Here is a 26,206-nt window from a genome sequence, read left to right on the forward strand (position 1 = left end):
ATGCAGTGAGCTGAATGCTGATCTCTACAGAATCAATCTAACTGATCAGTGCTACTGTATATACACATGGCCACCATGTCGAATTTGCCGCTCATATTAATTTATGCACACATTTTTACACTGTGGATACATTTATTGCAGATAACAACAGATTCAATAGCATATGGTATCTTTTACTCCATTTATTTCAACTAGTATTGAATTTCGATTTCCATTCCGCTCCAAAATTACGTCACACTACCCACCTTTCCAGTTTCATGTTGTCCCGTCCCTACTTTTCCACCCCTTTCTATATCCAACCCCTATTTTCCCCACCCTACTTGTCCGACACTTACTTTTCCCACCCCTACTTGTCCCACTCCGACTTTTCCACCCATCTATATCTTGCTGATATAACCCTCTTCCCGCCTCGTTTAATTCTGCTATGTTATTATAACTTTAGCCATCTTTTGTATTTACAGCTTCTACAGAAAGGGTTGTATAGGTTGTAGAACTTTTCACCTTTGATCAATTGTCAATAAAATATGTTTAAGCTAAAACTTTACAAAACTTGAAACGATGTTCATCAAAAGTATAATTCACATACATATCAAATGAAACATTTAATATTGCAACGCTTGGTTAACATACCAGAATGTTTTTATGAGGAGAAAGCAAGTAAACTTATATAGCACATACGGCCATGTCACGCGAAAATGGGGAACACAGAAGTGATTTGCACTGTTTATCGTCATGCGAGGGAAGGGCAATAACTCTGTTCATATCATCGTGCGAGGGAAGGGCAATAGCTCTGTTCGTGAAACCGCCATGTAAATGTGGTCCACAGCGTTATACAGCACGATATAACCGTGAGCCATTCTGATAAAATTTACTTCTAACAATTGGCGGACGTTCGTTGGACATTAACTATTTCCACATTCACACTGTAGTACACGTACACAAGCAGGTGTATGCGTCATTTGGTTGCTTTATATAGCAAACTCATAAAACATGCATCAGAATTAATAAATCAGGCATAAACACAAGACAATGTTATTTTTACTAACAATGCAATTTTATTTAGAATATATAATAATTTTTATATTGTAGCGGGATTGTAGGAAGTAGGCCTAGTATTAAAGAAATAAATTTAACGTGGGGAAGTTTAATAATATATTCATGTTTTAATGAATTTTCACGGAAGTTTTGTTAAGATCGTTATTTGAGCCCATACTAGTTAATATACGGAGTCAATATTTGCCAGTATAGCGTTTATTTATTATCGTAGGAAATTTACGTTTATCTGTTGATGTTGCTGTTGTTATATCGGTGTTTCTACATATTTGGGATAATTATAAGTATTTTTCAGCAATGTAGAAATTATGAAATTCTGTCATTGTCTTATCTGGAAAACCTTTACGTTCTATTTTCGTTCTTGCTTCACACAGAACAAATGACATTTATTGTCCTCAGTTCCACCTCGAAATCAGAAGTTAGGGTTGCCGCCATTTTTTTTTTTACACTTATGGTAATTAGGGTGTCTGTAGAACCCGCACTTATAGGCTTTTAGAAATCGGACCAGCATTTTCCCACCACAGTTTGAAAAGGAATTTATCATTTAATACCCTTGTGTGGAAACTGGTTATACTTTTTGGGTAATATGGATAAAAATATGGACTATTCAGACACTGGCATTTACATTTTGATCGTGATGACGTCATCGTGTCGTCGGTGTTTACAAACTGTCAAAAATTGCTCTTCTGACCAATGAGTCTCCTGATTTGGTTCATTGCTCCGCCCACACCATGTGGAAATCAATAAATACGCTGATTTTTTTCAGCGTCTGTAGATGGCATTGGAATCCGCCGAGAGTTGACACCAAATTGCTGGTAAACATTCTCAGTAAGTAATTATTTTATTGAGAGCGGGAAAATTCTTGTACTGTGAATTGGGAAACAGTCCCAGTATAAGGAATAGTGATTTGTGATCCAGTTTAAGAATTCAGAGGCAGCTGACACTTGGAGGGAAACAGTCCCAAGAAGCCGGCAATACACTGTCAAAGATCTGGGAATTTTCCCAGTCCCAAAATTGTGGTACAGCTCCAGTCTCGAGGAAGTGGAACTGATCTGAGATATCAAAAGAGGACCACAGAGACTATATACCAGAATAAATCACCTGAACTTTGGTATTATTATCTGAGACAAGAGTCCCATAAGACTTTTCCCAGTCCCAAACTTCTGGGATTCTCCACTTTCACAAAACCTGAGAATTCAGAATATCAAAAGTGGACTACCGAGATTATATACCAGAATATATCACCTGAACTTTGGTACCATAATTTGAGAGAAGAGTCTCATGAGACTTTCTGTGTCATGTATTGTGTTTAACTGGGACTCTGTCCCATATGACACTCAACTGTTTGGTACTTGTGTCAACTGCTGGTTCCTCCCTCGTCATAATAAATATTCATCATCTGATTCACTGAAAATGTGTCGTTGGAGAACTTTCATTTTGTATAAGTTCAAATCTCAGGTACAAGTCATACTGGATAACAGCCGGAGTTCAGGAAATGTTATGAAATGGGATCCAAATACTAGCAGCGTCTCCGAGTTCAGGGGAGAGAATCCTAATTGTTATGGAATTGGTTTATTCATTTAACAAGCTTCGCTCAGCACGTTAAATATCAAACAGGATTGAAGTGATTGAATGGTGTCACACTTCATAGGTACCTGTATACTTGAGGAGAAGACATCAAGAGAAACGAAAGCACATAAGACAAGTACAATAACTGAACTGCTACAACTGGTGGCAGCGGTTTGGATTTTTCTGGAATCATACCCAGAGAACAGAACTGTTACAGCTGTATAAATTATCTGGAACTTTTTGGATCTATGTCATGTTCCATGACACTGATCTCTATGTATACCTGGACAATGATGATGACGTATCATTTCACCGTCGATCTGAAACCATCAATGATAGGCATCCAAGGTCATCTCCATGTGGGGTTGGTAATGGCGATGCACCCCACATGTATCGCCGAAATCGTCAGCACCTGAAACCTGAGGTTTTTAGTGGTGATTCTAACTGGGAAGAATACCTGAAAGTATTCAAGACCATATCCAGAATTAACTGTTGGAGTAAAGATGAACAGGCTGATTATTTGTTTCCCCATTTAACAGGAGCAGCCAGACAACTGGCTTGTACTTTATCTGAAAGGAAGCAACGTGATTATGATAGCTTAGTCACTGCTCTGGATGACAGATTTGGTCCCAGAGGTCAAGCTGAACTGTATTTAGCCGAATTAAGGGGAAGGCGGCGTGGTGAAAGGGAGGGTCTCCGAGAGTCAGGGCAGGCCATCCGTAAACTCTCCACTATGGCGTATCCTGGTATGTCGCCTGAGCACCATGATAGACTGAATAAAATTCACTTCACTGACGCTCTGGAAGATTATAAAATGAGAATGCAGGTTCAACAGTAAAACCCAATACTTTACAAGATGCAGTGACACTGGCATTAGAAATTGAGGGATACTGGGAAATTGAAGAACACCGTGAAAACTATGTTTCACGTTATAGAAATGTGAGGGAAATTTCTGCCAGGTACAGTGATGAAAAATTACAGTCACGAATTGACGAGCTAGAGAAAAAATTAGCGCAGATGTCAAGTCGTCATTACGATGTAGTATGTTCGTATGTAAATTTGATGACTGCTTGAATCTTTCCCAACTGATGTCAGTCAATCAGCTGAGCTGAAGTTAAAACCTTCCCCCCCAAATGCCAGATTAATTTATAACTTTTTGGTAAAACATGATTCGTGTGGCAAAACAACACATGAATTTTTTGAATCTATATAAGAAGGGATTGTTAAAAGTGGAACATAACTGGATACACTAAAAATAGCTCTGTGTCATAATCAACCATGTTCGAACAGACACTGCAATCACGAACGCATTTCTTCAAAATGTGCCCCATATTATCCTCTGCAAACATGTAGTAATGTGAGTGGAATAGCAGCAATAACAGGATTCACAATCTGTGCCTGCATGCGGACTAAATTTGTTCCTACAACTAGTACACAAAAACCTTCCTGAAGAAATAAATGTGCTAAAGATAAAATACTTACAGCAAATCACAAACTAGCCCACATTTTTGAGGAAAGTAATAAATGAATGGGTCATGTCATCAGAAATTGACATTACGCTGCTATTTCAGGCAACCAGCAGTACACATGCTTTGTCAAATCATCAACTTCAAACAACTGAAAACCACATCTTAATTGTGCAGATGGCAATTGACTTGAACTTGAAAACTATCAATAGTGACACATCCATGCTAAAAAACACTGAAAGACACCGAAATCCCACCACAGTTACAGACACCACAGTCACAAAGTTAAAACACAGGTACATCTAATACTAGGTTTTAGGCCAACAACAACAGTTCGAAACTATGAGCAATACCATCTATCCAGCAACAAGACCCTTGATATGTATTTAAAGACTAACCTTCAAATCTAGGGAGAACAAAATTTGCTTAAGTCTCTTGCCTAAGGGCACCAATAAGACCATAATTAAGAAGTTTAAATGTAACAACTTCAAACTAGAAGATTCCAGTGCAAAAGCAACCATAAGTAATTACTTACAAACTGCTCAAATTGAGTACAGTCTTCAAAAAATGAATGCGTACATTATTGCAAACAGTGTTGATAAAACTGAAAAAAACCTCTAACACAAAGTGTACTTGCATACCTCTACCACAGAATGTGACAAGGTAACCAGAAATAAAAACAACACAGCCAGCAAACAGACAAATTTATCAAAATAATGTTTCATGTCTTCTTGTCCTACTTTGATTCATGTAATTTAAAGTTTCATGTCCGGAGATGTTACAAAATGCATGACAGTGTAACGCACGAATATCAAGGTAATAATATGACAGTTGAAGCATTTGTGACAAGCAATCTTAACTGGGGCAATCACATCAAGTTTATATGTCCAATGTTCTGGAAAGTCACAACAATGTAGAGCTGATTGTGGCTTACTTCTCACCTCTCTTAACGAGAATAAGAGTTATTACACTGTTCTGGTTGTGGCCATAATTTAGTCAATGAAAATGTCTGTACAAAGTCTGGTTGTGGCCATAATTTAGTCAATGAAAATGTCTGCACAAAGTCTGGTTGTGGCCATAATTTAGTCAATGAAAATGTCTGTACAAAGTCTGGTTGTGGCCATAATTTAGTCAATGAAAATGTCTGCACAAAGTCTGGTTGTGGCCATAATTTAGTCAATGAAAATGTCTGTACAAAGTCTGGTTGTGGCCATAATTTAGTCAATGAAAATGTCTGTACAAAGTCTGGTTGTGGCCATAATGTAGTTAATGAAAATGTCTGTACAAAGTGTAATACTAGCCAAAGACAAACAATAGTACATTAATAATGGTGATAATCCCACGTATACTGCTTGTGTGTACCATGGCCAGTAACCACAAATAATTCTGTAACAGGACGCCCATGCCATGCACATTTAGACTGTAAATGGAAAATCAAATGTGAGGTATTTTCTAATGATCTCAATACCTGGAAAATTTATGCACAGAATAGTTAACTAATGACAGATATCACCAAGAAGATGCTACACAACAGCACAAAAGACTTAACTTATCTGACAGAGATGACATTGACAGAATGCAAACAACACAAAAGGCATCGGCAAACCAAATCAAGATGTCTCTTAACAGAAAAAGTTCAATTCATATTGAAGATACACCAGCTGAACAACAGCTGACCAAATTCAAACACCCGTAAAACTTGCTGACAAACATGCAGTACAAGGTTGCACTAAAAAAAAATGGATGAACACCCATTATATAGATCAGACTGGCGAAATGCTGAGAAAATTCTTGAACAAAATTCAGACTCAGTACTACTTTTTCAGTGTGAAATAAAAAAATTTGAAAATACAAAATGGTAGTGGCGTTTAAAAAAATGAAAATTTGACACTACCCTGTAAGTCTGGCCATTTTTTCATGGGCTACGATAACAAGTACGACTTAACTGTAGTAAGATTTCCTGTCGGTCTTCTGACTATTTGTGGCCAAAATAGGGCTAAGGCCATTGCAATCAGTATGAGTAACTCTGACGAATCCCAAGTTCACCAGACTGGCCTCAAAGCTATACTGCGATCATGGTCTCCATGTATTTGACAGTGACTTATCCAAAAATAAAGAGATGTTGTCACCAACCACATTCCTAGCACTACAGTCTCAGAAGATGCTAAACTCGCACTCCTTTCATACTTGGAAAAAAATTGGTTTCAATCAAAGTGGGAATCCACTATCACAACAGAAATTCTGTATAACAGAACTTCTGCATAACAGAAATTCTGTGTAACACAGTCCTTTAATTCTTGCAGATAACGTTGATGAATGAAAGCTTTGGGACATTGATGAATCCATATTCAATTTATAACTAAACAGTAAAATGTCTGTTTTTTTTAAATGAAAATGATTGACCAGTTCTTATACAGTGAAAGTCTGGACCATTCAATCAATGAACAAAAAGCAGAAAGTTATGCAATAGCTTTTAATGACAAGAGCATTACACAAAGAAAGCAGCCAGGCTCACAGAGACCAATACCACAAAGCACACCAGATCTTGGAAATGCTGGCCATACAGTATCTATTCCAGATACTACGAAAGCTCTAGTGCATATGCCTCTGATAAAATTCCTGACAAAATCATGATGTAGAATATAACTACAAACAAATTTTCACATTACATGCTGCGCTCTTCGTATTTTGAAGACAATGGTGTTATATTACAATTTGCAACTTTCTCACAACTTCAGAAACATCTCTGAGATGTACGCAAAAGTTCTCAATTAAAACCAAAGGTGAGTAAATCACATGGTGAACGCTCTGCTGAGAAACATGAACCAAAACAGAACAGTGGTACTTTTTTTTCATAGAACACCCAAATGAAAACTTAAATGTAACATAAGTACGTATTCAAATCAAGGTAAATCACGCTTAACTCTGAAAAAGCGTAAATTACATGCTGTACACCACCCTACAAACACAGCAGCTAACAAATGGCTTTGTCCAGTGTGTCACATTTCATGTACCACCATCAGTTGGCTGTAATAAGTGTGACAAATGGTACTATTTCCATTATGTAAATTAATCTGTCAAATCTATCATTTCCTGACAATACAAAAACAATGCACCCCCCCCCCCACCCCTACCGAAAAAGCACTACCAGTAAATGTAAGCTACATGTATGAACACATGTATATATACATTCTAGCTGATGTAAAACATCTTATGGAAGTTTTGAACAAACAGAACCTAGTTTACCCTTATTCTTCAACCTTTACAACCACCACTGCCACTCACATTTGGAAACATTCTTAGAGAACTATGGGGTGTAGAGAAATAATCTGTGGAGTTTTGTGAAGCTTACATCTTTAGTGACACCAACAATCATTTTTGTGTCATTTTGATAACAACAGTATTATAAATTCCACTGGAAAAAGTGCATTAGAGGTCAAAAGGGTTAAGTTTTACATAGGCTGAAGTTTTTCACCACAGCTTATGTGTGACATGATAATAATGACATCATGTGATACATGTACCTCTAACTACACCTGTATTTTCCTTCCCTCAATCCATAAACTAGAAACAGCCGTGTGACATTCTCATGGCTCCTCGTGTGCGGAAACAATGAACATCCAAGAGTCCTAGAAGAAAAAGACCTAAAAAATAGGACAACTAGTTCATTGGTTAATTTGTCAAACTATAATAAATATTGTTTAAAGAAATGATCAACTGAACGAGTCATACGATAAAGGATTAGTGTCAAGAGTTATTATTTATTCATAAATAGATACCCTTATATGTATTGTTAATTTGAAATTATGAGAAAAGAAAACAAACAAAAAAAACCCTAAGAAATAATACTTTTATTGGAGTAATAGGATATTTAAAATAACTAGATAATGAGGCTGCCTTTAGGCCTATTTTCTGCTAACACTCATTCATCTCTGCCGAACTACGTCCTACAGGACATACATGTGTAAGACCTGTTTGTCTGCGGTTGAATCACCTGCGAGACAATCTTACGTTGTCCGGTGCACACGTGACTGGCTTTTGGAGAAACATGTATTAAATGTATGCTGGACAAAGAAACGCAAATGCTCTGGTGGGTTTTCACAAGTGCCACAGCCTGAGAATTTATAACGTGAGACAGAGGTAATCAGTATAAGAGTAGGAGTGTCTGTAAATGTGTTCCTTTCCCTTCCTTCCTTCCTTCTGAGTTTGGACAGTGTTCCCGCTGAGGGACTCACAAGGAGAAGCAGCCTAGAGGGTAACGTCTGGCAGTCAAGACGGTGCAGCACCTGGGTGAAATGTATGAATGAAGACTGGCTGTGATCTTGGCAAAACACGTCTTGACTGCTCAGCTGTCTTGGAGGGGAATCGGGAGAGCTACTAGAGCTTTCAAGTATTAATGAGAAAAGAATTTAGTACTTAGTTTTCAAAGACTTAATAGAAATGTCGTATAATCATAACAGGTAAGTTAAATAAGTTAAGGTGTTGGACATGATTATTAACCCAATTACATAATAGACATGTTACATGTGTGTCCACATGTATACATAGCGACCTGTACACATACATGTAGGTCAAGGTAGGTTGAAGTTGAGAGGTCAGCCTGACAGTCAGACCATAATGCATGTAATGTTTAAGCATGGCATCTAGAAACCAAGTGGCATCATGCTAACAATGATTGCAATATAGTCAATACTAGAGAGGCCAAGGGTCACAGGGTTACCGGTATCCTGTTTAAGAGAGGCATCTAAACATAATGTCGAGTACGTTGCCAGGCTAATAAGGGGCCAGGCTCGCATTAGAAATTTAGATGACCCAGTGTATCCACATGATGGGTACAAATGCATTTTATGATGCCAGGTCATGTCTCATATATAACTAGACATGCTGGTCTATGCCAGCTGACCTTCACCTCTAACCAAAACATAACATTCTTAAATTACTCTTTCGATCATTTAACATACAGGTCAGGTTACAGGTAGACTAATGTATGCAATAATAATCTGAGTAGTAGATTGTTATACTAATGGCTGTATACATATTGTACAACCCAGAACGGTTACCGCATGAGGGACAATGATACGGGTCACGCATGATAACCACATGTACGTGATGCATGTGACATGTCATTGTATGGTATGTGCTGGTAACCCTTGTTCTTAAGGTAGTCAAAATTACGCATTTAGACAGAATAACAAATTATGACGGAAACATTTAAATATGATAACCATTTATCAACGAGATATATGTATGCAATTCCTCATAAGAGAACAATAATTGACTAGGTCTACATCAGTCGAACGATATAACATCAACATGCTTGTCAGATGGGATTTTGATAATATCTATAAACTAAACACAATATTACCATGTGTTAGCCTATATGCATATTAACTGTATATACAAAGTTAATATCTATATATATATATGTATCTATCACCTATGATAACAAATGCTTACTGAATGGCCATAGAGAACATGTACACTGGACTCAAAATGTCAAAGTCCAAAAGTATGATAAATTCCACTATATGTGCATCTGCAGTGATATATAATTTCTGAGGATTGTGTTGTGTTAGAACAATCACTGAGGCATAACTAAATACAAAAACTCAGAACAGTTACAAGTGGTTGCTGTTGTACTAAGTTTTCATTTGGTCTGTGTACTGCTGGTGCAGCCATCTTGTTTAGCCACTTGATGGAAGCTGGGCTGATAGGATGAGATTAATCCATTCCAGATGTGCTGCCACCTTGTTTACATACACTGGGGTAATACACATGTCTGTAGCTACTGGAGGCTGGCATGGTCAGCTCAAACAAAGGAGTTAGGCTTGACCATGTGTTAACCAGTGTAAGAGGAACTACCTGCTTTGGAAGTTAGGAGGTCAAGTTAAGTTTAGGCAAAAGCTAGTAGCTGATACATATAATCCTTAAATTCCAGATTAATTTAAGTAAACAGTGGTAACTTTTTAAAACTAGTGATCATAAGTGGGTTAATACTTCCAATGTGGAGGTTTACCCCAAACTAACACAGCTAACCAAATATTTTCACTGTAAACAGGTTGATGGGAGAAGCAGTTATCCCACCTGTTTCTTAGTGTAAATTCCTGAAGTCTGTTCAGCCAATCCTTTTAGAATGTGTGTATCTCTTTGCTGAGATCACACTAATTTGTGAATGGCTACCCGAAGTAATAACTTAAATTACTCAAAAAGATGTGCATAATATATCCTATATGGCACAGTCAGATAAGTGCATATGTAACAACAATTACATATATCAGTTTATGGAAGTGTTCTGAGACCACAAGGGTTAAATTCTTACGTGGGTGAAATGTATAAATGAAGACTGGCTGTGATTTTGGCAAAACACGTCTTGACTGCTCGGCTGTCTTGGAGGGAATGGGGCTAAAACAAAGGGCCTCATGGCAAGGCTGGGGTGTGGAGGTCATGCGACCTCTCACCCCTTCTCAGGCCATGGGCACTCCCTGACAAGCATAAGGCTTGGTAACTGATGTGACTAGCTTACTGGTGAACACCCAGAGCGGATCTGGCCTGGAGATTTGGGCAGATCTGACCTGGGGGTTTACACATGTCACAACTGTCAGAGCTTCATCATTTAGCTCAGTGTTAAAAAGCAACAAGAGTAACAACAAGCATACTGAATTTCTTCCACATAATGCTTTGCTGTCTGCTTATGGTTCCACCTTTCTGCACGTTTGAGGACAACACTGAATGCAATTTATCAGCCTTAATACTTTGAAAATGGTGAAAATTTATGTTTAACTGGGTATGCCAACATCAAGGCTTCACAGAGAAAGTCAACTTTTTAGTCTAGATAGAGAAATCTCCTCAGAACAGGCTTAAAACACCAGGTGAACATGTTAAAAGGTTGAAGAAATATAGGGTAGTAGTAACCTGGTAAAATGCAATAAAAAGAAATTATCCCTATTAGTGGTTGTAATATTTATTTTATTATTTATATAGTAAAAATATATATTTATATATCTATCTGTTTGTAATACGTCCTATTCAGACAAGTCATATAACTCACGCAGCGGTCCTTTTCTGCAAGCAAATATCTCAGCAAGCCTGTATGGCAGGCGTAACTTTAACTAGATTTATAACTGTCACAAAAGATGATAAAAAACACATTTATTCAAAATAATTCAATGAAAAACATCTCATCAACAGGAAAAGGGGAGATTTTCTGTGAAAAATTCTTGAGTAAGGTGTTAAACAACAATCAGCTCAGAAAATTAAAGTCTAATTTAATTATTTCACCTTTTTTATCATGAGCTGTGGCACATGACATGTTTGGTTGGTTTTCATGAGCTGTGGCACATGACATGTTTGGTTGGTTTTCATGAGCTGTGGCACATGACATGTTTGGTTGGTTTTCATGAGCTGTGGCACATGACATGTTTGGTAGGTTACAGAATAGATGTTTTAATAACACATGTGGTATATTTATGAGCGTGCTTTGGTATATTTATGAGCGTGCTTTGTTGTTTCCAGATCAAAGACACAGGTGGTGAATAAAAATGTCATTAAATTGCTGTTTTCACATCGCCCTATTTATAGGTCCTCCATCTGTAATATTAATTGGTTCTAGGCAGGCTGCATTGGCTTTCAACTTAGCCTTGAGTCAATGAAGCTTGCCACAGGCCAATATGACAGATCTTGGAACTGAAACAAGGCCGATGTGAAAACAGCCATTTAATACCATAATATTATAAACCTGTTACAAGAATAGATTGAGCTAAATAAAAGATGTGTGGTCAAACTATTACAAAGGATATGGATATATGTTTCCCATATCTACATGTAATATGAAACCTACTGGTCACACAATCACTCCTTCCATCCTTGTCTGCTTGTGGCAACGGTGGTCCTTCAGACAGACATCCTGTAAAACAGGGGCATGAAACTAACATGGGTAGATATACATTTGTACATATATATGTAGCTAGTGTACATACATTTAACATCATAAATCTGCTAGGACATAGGTAGACAGGAATTAAACATTATTTTGACTGATATTAAAAGAAATAGTTTCATTTCACCACTACAGATGTAATGTATCTTCTGTTTGACATCTTACTAAAAATTATGGCTTACTTGGTATCAACAATCCACAATATAGGACCAACATAATGTTAGAAATAGCTTTTTTATGATGGCTCCAGTACATTATGAAATGCTCAGTTAATTTAAATATGATGAAATGATAAAATGCTTTTTCAATAAAATAAATTTAGAACTGTACTGTAAGAATGTTTAAGGTTTGATACCAGTAAGCAAAGTTAACTACAATGGGTGCTCGACAAAGGCATGACAGCAGGACCTTGAAATTATTTTACTGACATCAAATGTTCCATGACCAGGGCAAAATGATGATGCCACATTAAAAACAGTAAGACGTTACAATAAAAACTCATACATTTCAGTTGTAACATATAGTAGTCATTGTGCAGACATTGCGCTACAATGCATTTGTGACGTGACAATGGCTAAAATATCCCTCAGTCCCATTATTTTCACCATATATTAAATTGGGAGTCCTGAATATAAACAACTGTTATACTTGATACCAGAAATTCAGTAAAGTAGTTGCCAGTTCAGCTATTAAAGTGAAAAACTTGGTAAGATGTGTCAATGAAACGTCCATCCATGTTAGACAAACATGTCTGCAGATGGTAATGGTACACCTATTCGGCACTGATGAGGCACAATTATACAGAAACATGCTGATAAACCATAAGCAACTTAAAAGTTTCTATTGATATACCATACACAAATGCTTTAAAAATGCTCTTTATCTGAATAATAGCAGCTTATAAGTGATTAAATTCACCAAAATTTAGTGAAATGTAAGATGTGTGTGTGTGTGTTTTGTTTTATTAAATATAGTATTAACTAAATAAATTCATAATGTTAACAGTTTTATTGAAAGCCATTTAGCTGCTGTTTAAAATACATGATTTATTTTGATTTATTTGATGGGTCGTTTTACCCACGACCATCTGCAGGTTGCTGGAAGACTAAAATCTAAAATACATGACTTTCATGGCTAAATTTAATAATAATAAAAAAAAACAAACAAAATAACAAACTGTGGATCACGTTGAAAACATGTCATTACCTCATAATTACCCAACCAATTCTTAAAAGGAAGTATCTGGAGAGAAAAACACATGGACATCGAATAAGTGAGTAGTACCATGAATATAAATAATGTATCATTGATAGGCCTTGTATATGAGGCCATATTCATGAACTTAATACACCAAACTACAAACCGTGGATAAGGTTGAGAACATCACAACATGCCTTAACATTACAAAACTCATTCTCAAAAAAAAAAGAATTAGATGACCAGAAACAAAAATATATGTACAATATGTACTCTTTCAAATAGTGCCTACTTGCCTCAGCACATGTTCAACAGCCTGCTTGCCTGTGGTTCGAACTTTGTTGCATCACGACCTGTTGTGACGGTAAGTGACGTTTGAGATCACACCGTGAAGCCATCTGGCGGCAGGGGGAGAGAGCCTGTTTCTTGTAGTCACGTTATGATTAAGGTCGACTTTTTCGTAATGGAGTGCAAGTTTCTTTTGATTGCCAACTTAACGCTCAGTAATCTCCATGGAACCGGTCCCTGCCAGACGCTCGGCAGCAGGTCCTTGACATCATTTTATTGACTTCAAATGTTCCTTTGAAGTGATATTCAACGAGGGCGAAGCGCAAGTTGAATATAACTTGTCGAGAGCTGACAATTCCTGATATCCAACCCCACAGCATGCACCATATGTTTTATTATACCGAAAAACAACAGTACCTTTTCGGAGTTGTACTTTAAATCGCCGAATTTGTTCGTCGATAAGGGAGCTATAACTATCGTCCGGTCGATTACGAACAAGAGACGCCGTAGAGCTCTCAAAGGGAGATAACTGCTGTGAAATAAACGCATGTGATCGTTGGATATTAGCACGAGGTCGTTGGATATATTGCCTCATGAACGTGGGATAATACTTTGTGAGCGTGACGTTGCATTTGTTGGAGTGCGTAATCGTTGTACATCATGTTTTGCGGAATAGCATGTGACCGTCACTCGACCAATGGAGAACCGAGAATTACCCTAGATATTAGGTATAACGGTTGGCCGGGTGTCGATATAATGTGACTGAGTGGGGTGTCATGTTTGGTGTCTTCGCCATGGCGGCCCGGCAACTTTTACACGTACATGTAACACATTTTCACGTGACAAAAGCACCCGCGCAAGGACAGAAATTCACGTGACAATGCAGCCTCCCGTTTGGGCGAGGAATCGGACATCTTGGTTTATTTGTCGCGTGCACTCGCGCGAGATTTTTTACACCGATGGCGCCTGTATTGCATCAGTCGCGTGTTGGTGTGTTCGCGCGAGCTGATGTCCGTGTTCATCCAAACGCGTGCCTACATTTACCTCCGCGTAAGACAACGATAAATGATATGGGCCTAATTCCTTACGGGGGTAAAATACATACGCGGACACATACTCCTTACAGCACATGCGCCGCTGTCTACATTCACTTTACATCACTGTCTCCATGCAGATTTAACAACGGGGTTATTGAATTTATTTGTTTCATTCTTACTTAGCGGCTTACTCAAGAATTCCCCTCTTTTATGAACGCCGGCAGGGTTATGAATGACAGATATCACAATGTCCGTTGTAGACCGTTGAATATCTGATAAAACCTGACAAACCAACCTGACTTAAAGTCGCAGCCGAACCAGGGAGAGCAGCAAAAATATGAATACACACGATATCACTGAACAAGAACCTGCCCGTCACAGCGATCATTTATCGTCTGAGCCACCAAGACCCCGTGGATACCTGGAGCCTTTTTCAGTCCCTATATAATGGCCGGCAAAACTGAAGGATACATTGACAAAATGAGGCAGACATCCAGTAATATAGTTAGCAGGAAATTGAAGATATGCATGCTAATGACATACTAATTCAGTTGGCAATAGATACACGTAAGAACCACCCTAGAGAGGGTGTGGTTGTTTGTTTTTTTTTTTTAATAAATTGTTTTAAATAAATCAGTAACGGTCGTAGGGTATCACGGATCCTACGCCAAAGAACCAGGATTACATAGATTTATTCGGGGGCGTAATTTTGGGATCAGCTGGGCTATCTGTAATTTTGTTGTATAAGATAAGCTATCTGGTGGGATTTGTTCCGGGACATGGCGTCTTGGAGCAGATGAACTATCCGGGAGCTGTTAGCGAACATTATCTGTTGAAACAGGTGAACTATCTGGGAGCTGTTGTCGAACATTACCTGTTGAAACAGATGAACTGTCTGGGAGCTGTTGTCGAACATTATCTGTTGAAACAGATGAACTGTCTGGCAGCTGTTGTCGAACATTATCTGTTGAAACAGATGAACTATCTGGGAGCTGTTGTCGAACATTTAATTATCTGTTGAAACAGATGAACTATCTGAAATCTGTTCTCGAACATTATCTGCCGAAACAGATAAACCTCCGTGGCCGAGGTAATTAGCGGTCACAGTCTCTCATGTAGGCCTACATGTAATGTGCACCTTACACTGTAGGCCCTGTAGCCTATGTGATATCACAGGCCTATATATGCCGATAAGGGCAGGGCTAAACGTACAACGTAACACGTAAAGAATAACGTTTTTTTTTTACTTGGTCAGTACAGGTCTTGATCGTTTGTGTTTATATAGCCGCGGAGGGATACGGACACAGTCCGCGAGGCCGAAGTACCACCTGATAATACAACATGTACCGGTACTGTAGACTAGTGTAGCAAAAACACAATTACATTCAACCAAAGAAAAAAAATCTAAAAATAAAAGGCAGTAATATTCATCTGTGTTTTCGTTATTGCTGTCTTTATTGATGACAAGCTTGCTATCAATTTGTAGCTGAACAACAGCTGACTTGCCTAGATTTTCGTGAAGTGTCAGCTACCAGTTATATGATGTGTTTACCCAAGTCCCCACAGTGTCGTACCCTGAAGCCAGGTGCAGTGTTTTCTCTCAGCTTCTTCAACCCGGCCCATAATGCACTGCGCTGTTTTATGGCTACCGCACTGATGGCGTCGAACAGACATCGAGCCTCGAGTTACCTTTGAAACAACACGATTTTCGCTGCGTTTGACGGAAGGTAAAGTACGCAATGAGGACATTGCACGACTAAATACCAAACAGAATGCGTTGCATGAAGGGTAGATGCTGGTTGTTGTTTGGCTGCTGCAGATTTGTGGCGTGTGTGTTTGTGTGGAGTATAGCTGGCTCTGGCGATGATTTAGACTGGCATTCAAACCTTGCCACTGTTTACAAATAAATCGTTAAGTGTGACCACTTTATGGGCTAAACGACCAGCAGTATTCTGCGGCTATATTTTTATTTTATCGGTTGTATAGGTCTAACACCTAAGACAGTAAAGAGGCAGTGATGTCGAAAAACTGAATTCATGCATTTTAACAGGTGCACGCACCGGCTAGCATCGTTAAAACCATAAGCTCATCGTGCTGTATTCGTGAGACATGACCTAAAGGCCCCCAACTGCCATCTAACATAATGTCAAATTTGTGAAAATGGGTTGTATTTCATGGTTGGTATACCAGTAGATGTACCAACAACATCATACGTGTTAATACTGCATCCCTTAGCTCAGGTAGACCTATACCTAAATCTTTATTTCACGCAACAGTTGTTAGAGGTAATTACCACCTAAAACAGCTCAGAATGTGTTTAATTTACCTGAGGGAACATTTACCGCTGTTTACATTGTGCATTAAACCTTGCCCACCACAAAACTACGTCAACCAAGTGGCCTCCGTAATTACATGTACATGTATTAACTAATCAGTTCTGAGATTCGTTGAACCAAACCAGGCAAATCACCAGTTTATAGAAATTAAACACTTCAACGAGATTGACCCTGAGGTCATGACCTTTAGTCAGTCTCTGCCAAATGTAATTGCTGGCTTCCTCTCCGTCAGGCAACAACCTGTGGATGGTCGTGGGTTTCCTCCTGGCTCTGCCTGTTTCCTTCGACCATAATGCTGGCTGCTGTTGCATAATGGAATTATTCTGGAGTATGGCATAAAAGACCATTTAAATAAGTAGATTGTCATGAATCGGTTGTGGTTCAGCCGGCCAGCCTAAAAACATGTTAGTTAATTTATGGGAACATATGTACATGTGAACAGCAGTAAATATTTCTGACCAAAAATCTAACGCATTTGGGGCGGTTTCACAGCGTATTTCTCGCAATTGCATTGCTCGAATGAGAGGTGACCGACTACGCAACCGCCCAGTATATGTACACCAACAACCATGGTAAACAGGTATGGTCAGCCAACGACCATGGTAAACAGGTATGGTCAGCCAACGACCATGGTAAACAGGTATGGTCAGCCAACGACCATGGTAAACAGGTATGGTCAGCCAACGACCATGGTAAACAGGTGTGGTCAGCCAACGACCATGGTAAACAGGTGTGGTCAGCCAACGGCCATGGTAAACAGGTGTGGTCAGCAAACGACCATGGTAAACAGGTGTGGTCAGCCAACGACCATGGTAAACAGGTGTGGTCAGCCAACGACCTTGGTAAACAGGTGTGGTCAACCAAGGACCTTGGTAAACAGGTGTGATCAGCCAACGATCATGGTAGACAGGTGTGATCAGCCAATTACCATGGTAAACAGGTGTGATCAGCCGACCATGGTAAACAGGTGTGGTCAGCCAACGACTTTGGTAAACAGGTGTCGTCAGCCAACGACCATGGTAAACAGGTATGGTCAGCCAACGACCATGGTAAACAGGTGTGGTCAGCCAATGACCATGGTAAACAGGTGTGGTCAGCCAACGACCATGGTAAACAGGTGTGATCAGCCATCGACCATGGTAAACAGGTGTGGTCAGCCAACGACCATGGTAAACAGGTATGGTCAGCCAACGACCATGGTAAACAGGTATGGTCAGCCAACGGCCATGGTAAACAGGTGTGGTCAGCCAACGACCATGGTAAACAGGTGTGGTCAGCCAACGACCATGGTAAACAGGTATGGTCAGCCAACGACCATGGTAAACAGGTGTGGTCAGCCAACGACAATGGTAAACAGTTATGGTCAGCCAGGTGTTTAATTTCCCTATCATGCCTATGGCTACATATAAGTCTGTAGGAGACAGAAGGTGGGTGTCAGAATGGAGGAGCAGAGGGCGAGGGGGGGGATGCATTTAGGTGGAGACTGGGTAATTTGGAACTTAATGTAACACTACGTGTAACTGCCTTGTGGATCTGTAATGGCATAAGGTCATATATATGACAGTACCTGTAACTGTATTGTGGCCCAGTAATGACATGATCATAATAATACTGACAAGTGCCTTGTGGCCCTATAATGTCATCATCGTAACAGTACTGGTAAGTGCCTTCTGGCCCTGTCCTGATCGTAACAGTACTGGTAAGTGCCTTCTGGCCCTGCCCTGATCGTAACAGTACTGGTAAGTGCCTTCTGGCCCTGTCATGATCGTAACAGTACTGGTAAGTGCCTTCTGGCCCTGTCATGATCGTAACAGTACTGGTAAGTGCCTTCTGGCCCTGTCATGATCGTAACAGTACTGGTAAACTGCCTTGTGGCCCTGTCCTGATCGTAACAGTACTGGTAAACTGCCTTGTGGCCCTGTAATATATACAATTCTGGTTGACTGCATGTTACACTAAGAGGGTTTTCACATTTCATGGGTGAGGTTGGGATCGGGACGGGCGGTCAGTGGCGTAGTGGTTAGTGTGGTAGCTCTCACCAATGCAATTGCTGTGAGTTCCAACCCAGCTCATGCTGACCAACCCCTCAGTTATATATGGGAAGGTCCCCCATGCTCTGCCAGGTTTCCTTCCATAAGAATCCTGGCCTCCAGCATGTTTAAATGAAATATTCTGGAGTATGGCGTAAAACTCCAATCAAATAAATAAATATTCGAAGTGGAATCTAATGATGTATTTCTACCCCAAGAGGCTTGTGTTAATTTACATGTACCTGTTATCCCAGGCTTGGGAACCTGAAAAGTGCATTTGATGGGACAGTCGAATATTTTAGCCAGGCCTATAAAGTGGAATTATATACACACCTACATGGGAATTGAAATGCCCTGTCATGTTTTGTACCCAGTGTCAGCATAATGTGACTGGGTAGGGTGCCTTGTTTGGTGTTTTCATCATGATACTTCCGTGGCAGCAGCACTTTGGTGGCATCTTGACACACACCTAATGACTCCATGTCGTCGCATGACTGAAAAATTGTTAAGTATGACATAAAACCCCATGCACAGGTATGTGTGCTTGTTTTGAGGCTTGGTTAAATTCCGTGTTTCTGTGTGTGCACTGTGTCTGTGTACAGGTACGAAAACAGTAGCAGTCCTTGATGGATACCTTGTTTACCGCCCTCTGATGCCTAGTGACATGTATAATTACATGTTATTAATTTACTCCGTATTCTTCTGTTGCAGTTTTGTGACATCTTAAGGCATTGTGAAGAAGTCCTAAGAGAGAAGTTGTTTCTGCAGAAGAAGTTTGACAAGGGGTTTTTGTGTTGCTTGCGTATAACGAATTAACCCAGTGAGTTTGTGTTTAACTGATACATGATACCCCAAGCATACAAACACTGTGCATATATATATATATATATATATATATATATATATATATATATATATATATATATATATATATGTGACACAGACATGCGCTTGTACACTATGTAGAGGATATTGCACAGTTAAGGTCAAATACCTTGAATATTACATTTAAGTTTTCATGAGAGCTATATTGATGTAGTCAGCCTTCACTGTTCAATATTCTGTTCATTTATATGTTGACAGTATGTAAGTGATATTGTGCATTTGAGCATTTTTATGTGGCATGTTTTAGCAGGCTTGGCCAAATCAGTTGTTTTCCACCCATGAGCCCGGTCAGACATTTCATCCATTCACGAATGGGCTGTGGTCTAGTGGTTAAAGGTACTTGCCTTTCACTCAGGACACACAAGGTGCGGGTTCAAAGCCATCACTGGACAGGCAATTTTTGTATTTCTCTTTGTTGGCCTAATGTTAGAGCTTCCGCCTTGAAGTTGGGAAACTTGGGATCAGAGCCGGTGGGGTCATACCAATGACTTGAAAATTGTACTTGTTGCTGCCTTGATCGCTAGGTGCATAGCACTGAGAGGTTAGAACAGGGAAACATGACCTTTTGTCCTGGTGTCAGGATAATGTGACTGAGTGGGATGGTAGTTAACCATAGTCCGCCTGGTTTCCTCCACTCTTTGGTCTTTGGTCTTTGAATGGGGTAAAAAAAATTGAATATAGATGCAGTGTTGAACAGCAATCAAGTAAATAAATAAATTTTGTTTTGTGCAGGTGTTGAGTGTCATTGAGATGTAGTCGCAGCTGTTTCGAGTTACCTGCCTCTTTCTTGCGTCCCCCTGTTGGCTGGTCTATGGAGAAGTCACGTCGCCGGAAGCCAATCTGGCAAACGGCCCCTGACGACCTGCTGATCCGCGTCTTCAGCTTCCTACCGGCACGAGCGCTCCTCAATGTGGCCCAGTGCTGCAAGAACTGGTTCCGGGTGGCCAATGATGAGTTCCTTTGGAAGGATCTGTTTTACCGTGCCTGGCAAATTGACCCGGTTATCCCCAGAGCTCTGGGCAAGTCGTCGTGGCAGGGCGAGTTTAAGCGACTGGCATACCACACCCCGGCTCTGGAGAGTGAGGTCATCAAACAGCACAATGACCAGGTGCTACACGTCAGCTTCGCACACAACGGCTCTATGTTTGCCACCAGCTCTAAAGATGGACACATCAAGGTAGTTTACCAAAATATTTTGTGTAACCCTACATACATATACACTGTAGTTACTAAATTGCACCTACTGAGATGCTTTTGTTTCGGTTTGCTCTGAAAAAGTCCTTTTTATTTGGACAATAGTTTTCGTTCGAATGCAAAATACTGTTCACCAAAAAGGAAAATAGTAATAATGACAGTAATAATTGTACGTGACCTGCTGTAATTTCTCAACCTTTTTGCCTGATTGCAGGTGTTGATTCAAGCATATTCTGAAGGCATTATTCTGTGTAAACTTAGCAAATTATACTTTATGTCAAGCCCTCAAATTGACCAACCCAAACAATGTCCTTTTGTCTCCTAAATCTGAAAGTTGCTCTCTCATATGCGAAAAAGTTGAGGAATTGGGGTACATGCACTTCAGAGATGTGCATGTGACTTTCTTGTTGTCACAGTCAAGCTTACCATCCCTTCACAGCTCAAACCCTAATGTGATACATGTGCCAAAATGTCACACCAAAACTGACTGGCCACTGGTAGTTGGGGTGGCATGGTGGAGTCCAATTCTCACTGTTTCAGCTTCATCTTAAATTTACTTATTTATCTGATTGGTGTTTTACACCTTACTCAGGAATATTTGACTTATATGAGGGTGGCCAGCAGTATGGTGGGAGGAAACCGAATGTGCTGTTAGTCTGGTACAACACCCGGGGGTTAGTCCGTCACAACACCTTGCGGTTTGTTAAGCATAAATACCGGGCGGTTAGTATGGCATAATACCTGGTGATTAGTCCACCACAACACCTGGTGGTTTGTTCAGCACAATACCTGGCAGTTAGTCTGGCATAACACCTGACGGGTAGTCCTCCACAACACCTGGCGCTTTGTTCAGCACAATACCTGGTGTTAGTCTGGCATATCACCTGGCAGTTAGTCTGGCATAACACCTGGCGGTTAGTCCAGCACAACACCTGGCGGTAAGTCTGGCATATCACCTTGGCGGTTAGTCTTGTACAACACCTGGCGGTTAGCCTGCCACAACAACTGATGGTTTGTTCAGCACAATACCTGGCAGGAGAAGGAGATTTATTTCAGGTACTACAGTATCTTCGGCTCATAATCCTGACCTCTGTTGTACATGTATAAATGAAGAAGTGGAAGATGTAAAGTGGTTGTTTTGTCAATTTGGCAGGTGTGGAACACATCATATCCCGTGTCGCTGAGGTTCCAGGAGGACATGAAGAACTTCACCTGGAAGTACACGCAGTTCTCGCAGTTCAACGAGAGCGACACACTTCTGCTCGTGTCAGGCGTACATTTTGAGTCATTGAGTATGTCGGGTGAGATTGCTGTGTTCAGCTTGACAGGTGAGAGCATTGTGATTGGCCTGCTACAATGACACACGACCACTTCGATGACCTTATGGTTAGAGCGTCTGCCTCAAAGTCAGGAGACCTCTGGATCAAACCCCATTTGGGTCATACCAAAGACTATGAAAATGGTACTTGTTGCTGCCTTTCTTTGCGCTCAGCACTTAGAGGTCAGAGCAGGGAAACATGACTGGTTGGCCTTGTGTCAGTATAATGAGGCTGATTGGGGTATTACGTCTTGTGTCTTTGGCATGATACTTCAGTGATAGCAGCACTGCGGCGGCATGGACTCTCCCTGCCAGAAGAAGACACAGTGTATGTACACACACACATAATGTCTCCTCGTCGTCATGTGACTGAAAAATTGTTAAGTACGATGTTAAACCCCAAGCATGCATACATATGTATACAATGACACACTGGTTGTAACATAAGTATATCAGACAATCCTTAACTAAGGATGAGATAAGAAAGTTGTGTAAGGAATTCTTTTTTTTTTTTGTTTTGTGGCTTAATAAATAGATATTGATTGTGAAGAAATTATCATCAGGAGGAAAATAAGAAAGAAGAAAAACTTCTATCAAAATTCCAGTAGTTCCATTTTTTGTTTGGCCATTTTTTGAGTTGGCCAGGTTTATTCCGTACCAACATGGTTTACAAAAGGCATTTCTATATTGTAACTGTCTGAAAGCTCAAATGCGGTCTTGGATAGGACATTTGTAGATTCCTCTGCTCTCACTGTATGGATGTGATAGCAATTGCCTGAGTAATTAAAGCTCCATTTATTAATCTGATTGGTGTTTTGTGCCGCAAAAGAGCATTTCAGTTCGTATACAATGGCGGCCAACATTATGGTGGGAGGAAACCGGGCTATGCCAGGGGAAACCCTGACCATTTGCAGGTTGCAGCAGTACCCTGCAACTACATTGTATACAATGGCGTCCAACATGGGCTATGCCGGCGGAAACCCATGACCATCTGCAGGTTGCAGCAGTGCCCTGCACCTACATTGTATACAATGGCGTCCAACATTGGCTATGCCGGGGGACACCCATGATCATCTCCAGGTTGCAGCAGTGCCCTGCACCTACATTGTATACAATGGCGTCCAACATGGGCTATGCTGGGGGAAAGCCATGACCATCTGTAGGTTGCAGCCGTGCCCTGCACCTACATTGTATACAATGGCGTCCAACATTTTCTATGCTGGGGGAAAGCCATGACCATTTGCAGGTTGCAGCCGTGCCCTGGCCCTACATTGTATACAATGGCGTCCAACATGGGCTTTGCCGGGGGACACACATGACCATCTCCAGGTTGCAGCAGTGCCCTGCACCTACATTGTATACAATGGCGTCCAACATGGGCTATGCTGGGGGAAAGCCATGACCATTTGCAGGTTGCAGCCGTGCCCTGGCCCTACATTGTATACAATGGCGTCCAACATGGGCTTTGCCGGGGGACACACATGACCATCTCCAGGTTGCAGCAGTGCCCTGCACCTACATTGTATACAATGGCGTCCAACATGGGCTATGCTGGGGGAAAGCCATGACCATCTCCAGGTTGCAGCAGTGCCCTGCACCTACATTGTATACAATGGCGTCCAACATGGGCTATGCTGGGGGAAAGCCATGACCATCTGTAGGTTGCAGCCGTGCCCTGGCCCTACATTGTATACAATGGCGTCCAACATGGGCTTTGCCGGGGGACACACATGACCATCTCCAGGTTGCAGCAGTGCCCTGCACCTACATTGTATACAATGGCGTCCAACATGGGCTATGCTGGGGGAAAGCCATGACCATCTGTAGGTTGCAGCCGTGCCCTGGCCCTACATTGTATACAATGGCGTCCAACATGGGCTTTGCCGGGGGACACACATGACCATCTCCAGGTTGCAGCAGTGCCCTGGCCCTACATTGTATACAATGGCGTCCAACATGGGCTATGCTGTGGGGAAAGCCATGACCATCTCCAGGTTGCAGCCGTGCCCTGGCCCTACATTGTATACAGTGGCGTCCAACATGGGCTTTGCCGGGGGACACACATGACCATCTCCAGGTTGCAGCAGTGCCCTGCACCTACATTGTATACAATGGCGTCCAACATTGGCTATGCCGAGGGACACCCATGATCATCTCCAGGTTGCAGCCGTGCCCTGGCCCTACATTGTATACAATGGCGTCCAACATGGGCTTTGCCGGGGGACACACATGACCATCTCCAGGTTGCAGCCGTGCCCTGGTCCTACATTGTATACAGTGGCGTCCAACATGGGCTTTGCCGGGGGACACACATGACCATCTCCAGGTTGCAGCCGTGCCCTGGTCCTACATTGTATACAATGGCGTCCAACATGGGCTTTGCCGGGGGACACACATGACCATCTCCAGGTTGCAGCAGTGCCCTGGCCCTACATTGTATACAATGGCGTCCAACATGGGCTTTGCCGGGGGACACACATGACCATCTCCAGGTTGCAGCCGTGCCCTGGTCCTACATTGTATACAATGGCGTCCAACATGGGCTTTGCCGGGGGACACACATGACCATCTCCAGGTTGCAGCCGTGCCCTGGTCCTACATTGTATACAATGGCGTCCAACATGGGCTTTGCCGGGGGACACACATGACCATCTCCAGGTTGCAGCAGTGCCCTGCACCTACATTGTATACAATGGCGTCCAACATGGGCTTTGCCGGGGGACACACATGACCATCTCCAGGTTGCAGCCGTGCCCTGGTCCTACATTGTATACAATGGCGTCCAACATTTTCTATGCTGGGGGAAAGCCATGACCATCTCCAGGTTGCAGCAGTGCCCTGGCCCTACATTGTATACAATGGCGTCCAACATGGGCTTTGCCGGGGGACACACATGACCATCTCCAGGTTGCAGCCGTGCCCTGGTCCTACATTGTATACAATGGCGTCCAACATTTTCTATGCTGGGGGAAAGCCATGACCATCTCCAGGTTGCAGCAGTGCCCTGGCCCTACATTGTATACAATGGCGTCCAACATGGGCTTTGCCGGGGGACACACATGACCATCTCCAGGTTGCAGCAGTGCCCTGCACCTACATTGTATACAATGGCGTCCAACATGGGCTTTGCCGGGGTACACCCATGACCATCTGCAGGTTGCAGCGGTGCCCTGCACCTACATTGTATACAATGGCGTCCAACATGGGCTATGCTGGGGGAAAGCCATGACCATCTCCAGGTTGCAGCCGTGCCCTGGCCCTACATTGTATACAGTGGCGTCCAACATGGGCTCTGCCGGGGGACACACATGACCATCTCCAGGCTGCAGCGGTGCCCTGCACCTACATTGTATACAATGGCGTCCAACATGGGCTTTGCCGGGGGACACACATGACCATCTCCAGGTTGCAGCAGTGCCCTGCACCTACATTGTATACAATGGCGTCCAACATGGGCTTTGCCGGGGGACACACATGACCATCTCCAGGTTGCAGCAGTGCCCTGCACCTACATTGTATACAATGGCGTCCAACATTGGCTATGCTGGGGGACACACATGACCATCTCCAGGTTGCAGCAGTGCCCTGCACCTACATTGTATACAATGGCGTCCAACATGGGCTTTGCCGGGGTACACCCATGACCATCTCCAGGTTGCAGCAGTGCCCTGGCCCTACATTGTATACAATGGCGTCCAACATGGGCTTTGCCGGGGGACACACATGACCATCTCCAGGTTGCAGCAGTGCCCTGCACCTACATTGTATACAATGGCGTCCAACATGGGCTTTGCCGGGGTACACCCATGACCATCTCCAGGTTGCAGCAGTGCCCTGCACCTACATTGTATACAATGGCGTCCAACATGGGCTTTGCCGGGGGACACACATGACCAT

At 41.7% G+C, this 26,206-nt stretch overlaps 2 protein-coding genes and 1 long non-coding RNA gene across 3 annotated transcripts in view; 2 read left to right on the forward strand and 1 right to left on the reverse strand.

Moving 5' to 3' along the window:
• Window positions 1-7,931: 7,931 nt before the first annotated feature.
• On the reverse strand, window positions 7,932-13,269 carry LOC135480106 (uncharacterized). The gene is made up of 3 exons (XR_010445896.1): window positions 13,231-13,269; window positions 11,926-11,991; window positions 7,932-8,374 (listed from the first exon to the last, which is right to left on the reverse strand). It is a non-coding gene; the product is annotated as an uncharacterized LOC135480106 (long non-coding RNA).
• A 2,915-nt stretch (window positions 13,270-16,184) lies between these two features.
• LOC135480475 (F-box/WD repeat-containing protein 5-like) overlaps window positions 16,185-26,206 on the forward strand; it is a 31,607-nt gene continuing 21,585 nt past the window's right edge. The window contains exons 1-4 of the mRNA XM_064760314.1: window positions 16,185-16,273; window positions 19,624-19,732; window positions 20,530-20,974; window positions 22,145-22,319. Of these exons, the coding sequence (XP_064616384.1) occupies window positions 20,609-20,974; window positions 22,145-22,319 (541 nt within the window). The 5' untranslated portion in view covers window positions 16,185-16,273; window positions 19,624-19,732; window positions 20,530-20,608. The remainder of the gene's footprint in view (window positions 16,274-19,623; window positions 19,733-20,529; window positions 20,975-22,144; window positions 22,320-26,206) is intronic.
• Window positions 17,482-18,261, forward strand: LOC135480364 (keratin-associated protein 9-4-like). The gene has a single exon (XM_064760194.1). The coding sequence runs from the start codon at window positions 17,482-17,484 to the stop codon at window positions 18,259-18,261; it is 780 nt and encodes a 259-aa protein (XP_064616264.1).

Source organism: Liolophura sinensis, chromosome 13 (assembly GCF_032854445.1).
Source record: "Liolophura sinensis isolate JHLJ2023 chromosome 13, CUHK_Ljap_v2, whole genome shotgun sequence".
Classification (NCBI taxonomy): Eukaryota; Metazoa; Mollusca; class Polyplacophora; order Chitonida; family Chitonidae; genus Liolophura; species Liolophura sinensis.

Coding starts and splice junctions, on each gene's coding strand:
- LOC135480364 (XM_064760194.1), top strand. CDS start 17,482: ATGGTAAACAGGTATGGTCAGCCAACGACCATGGTAAACAGGTATGGT.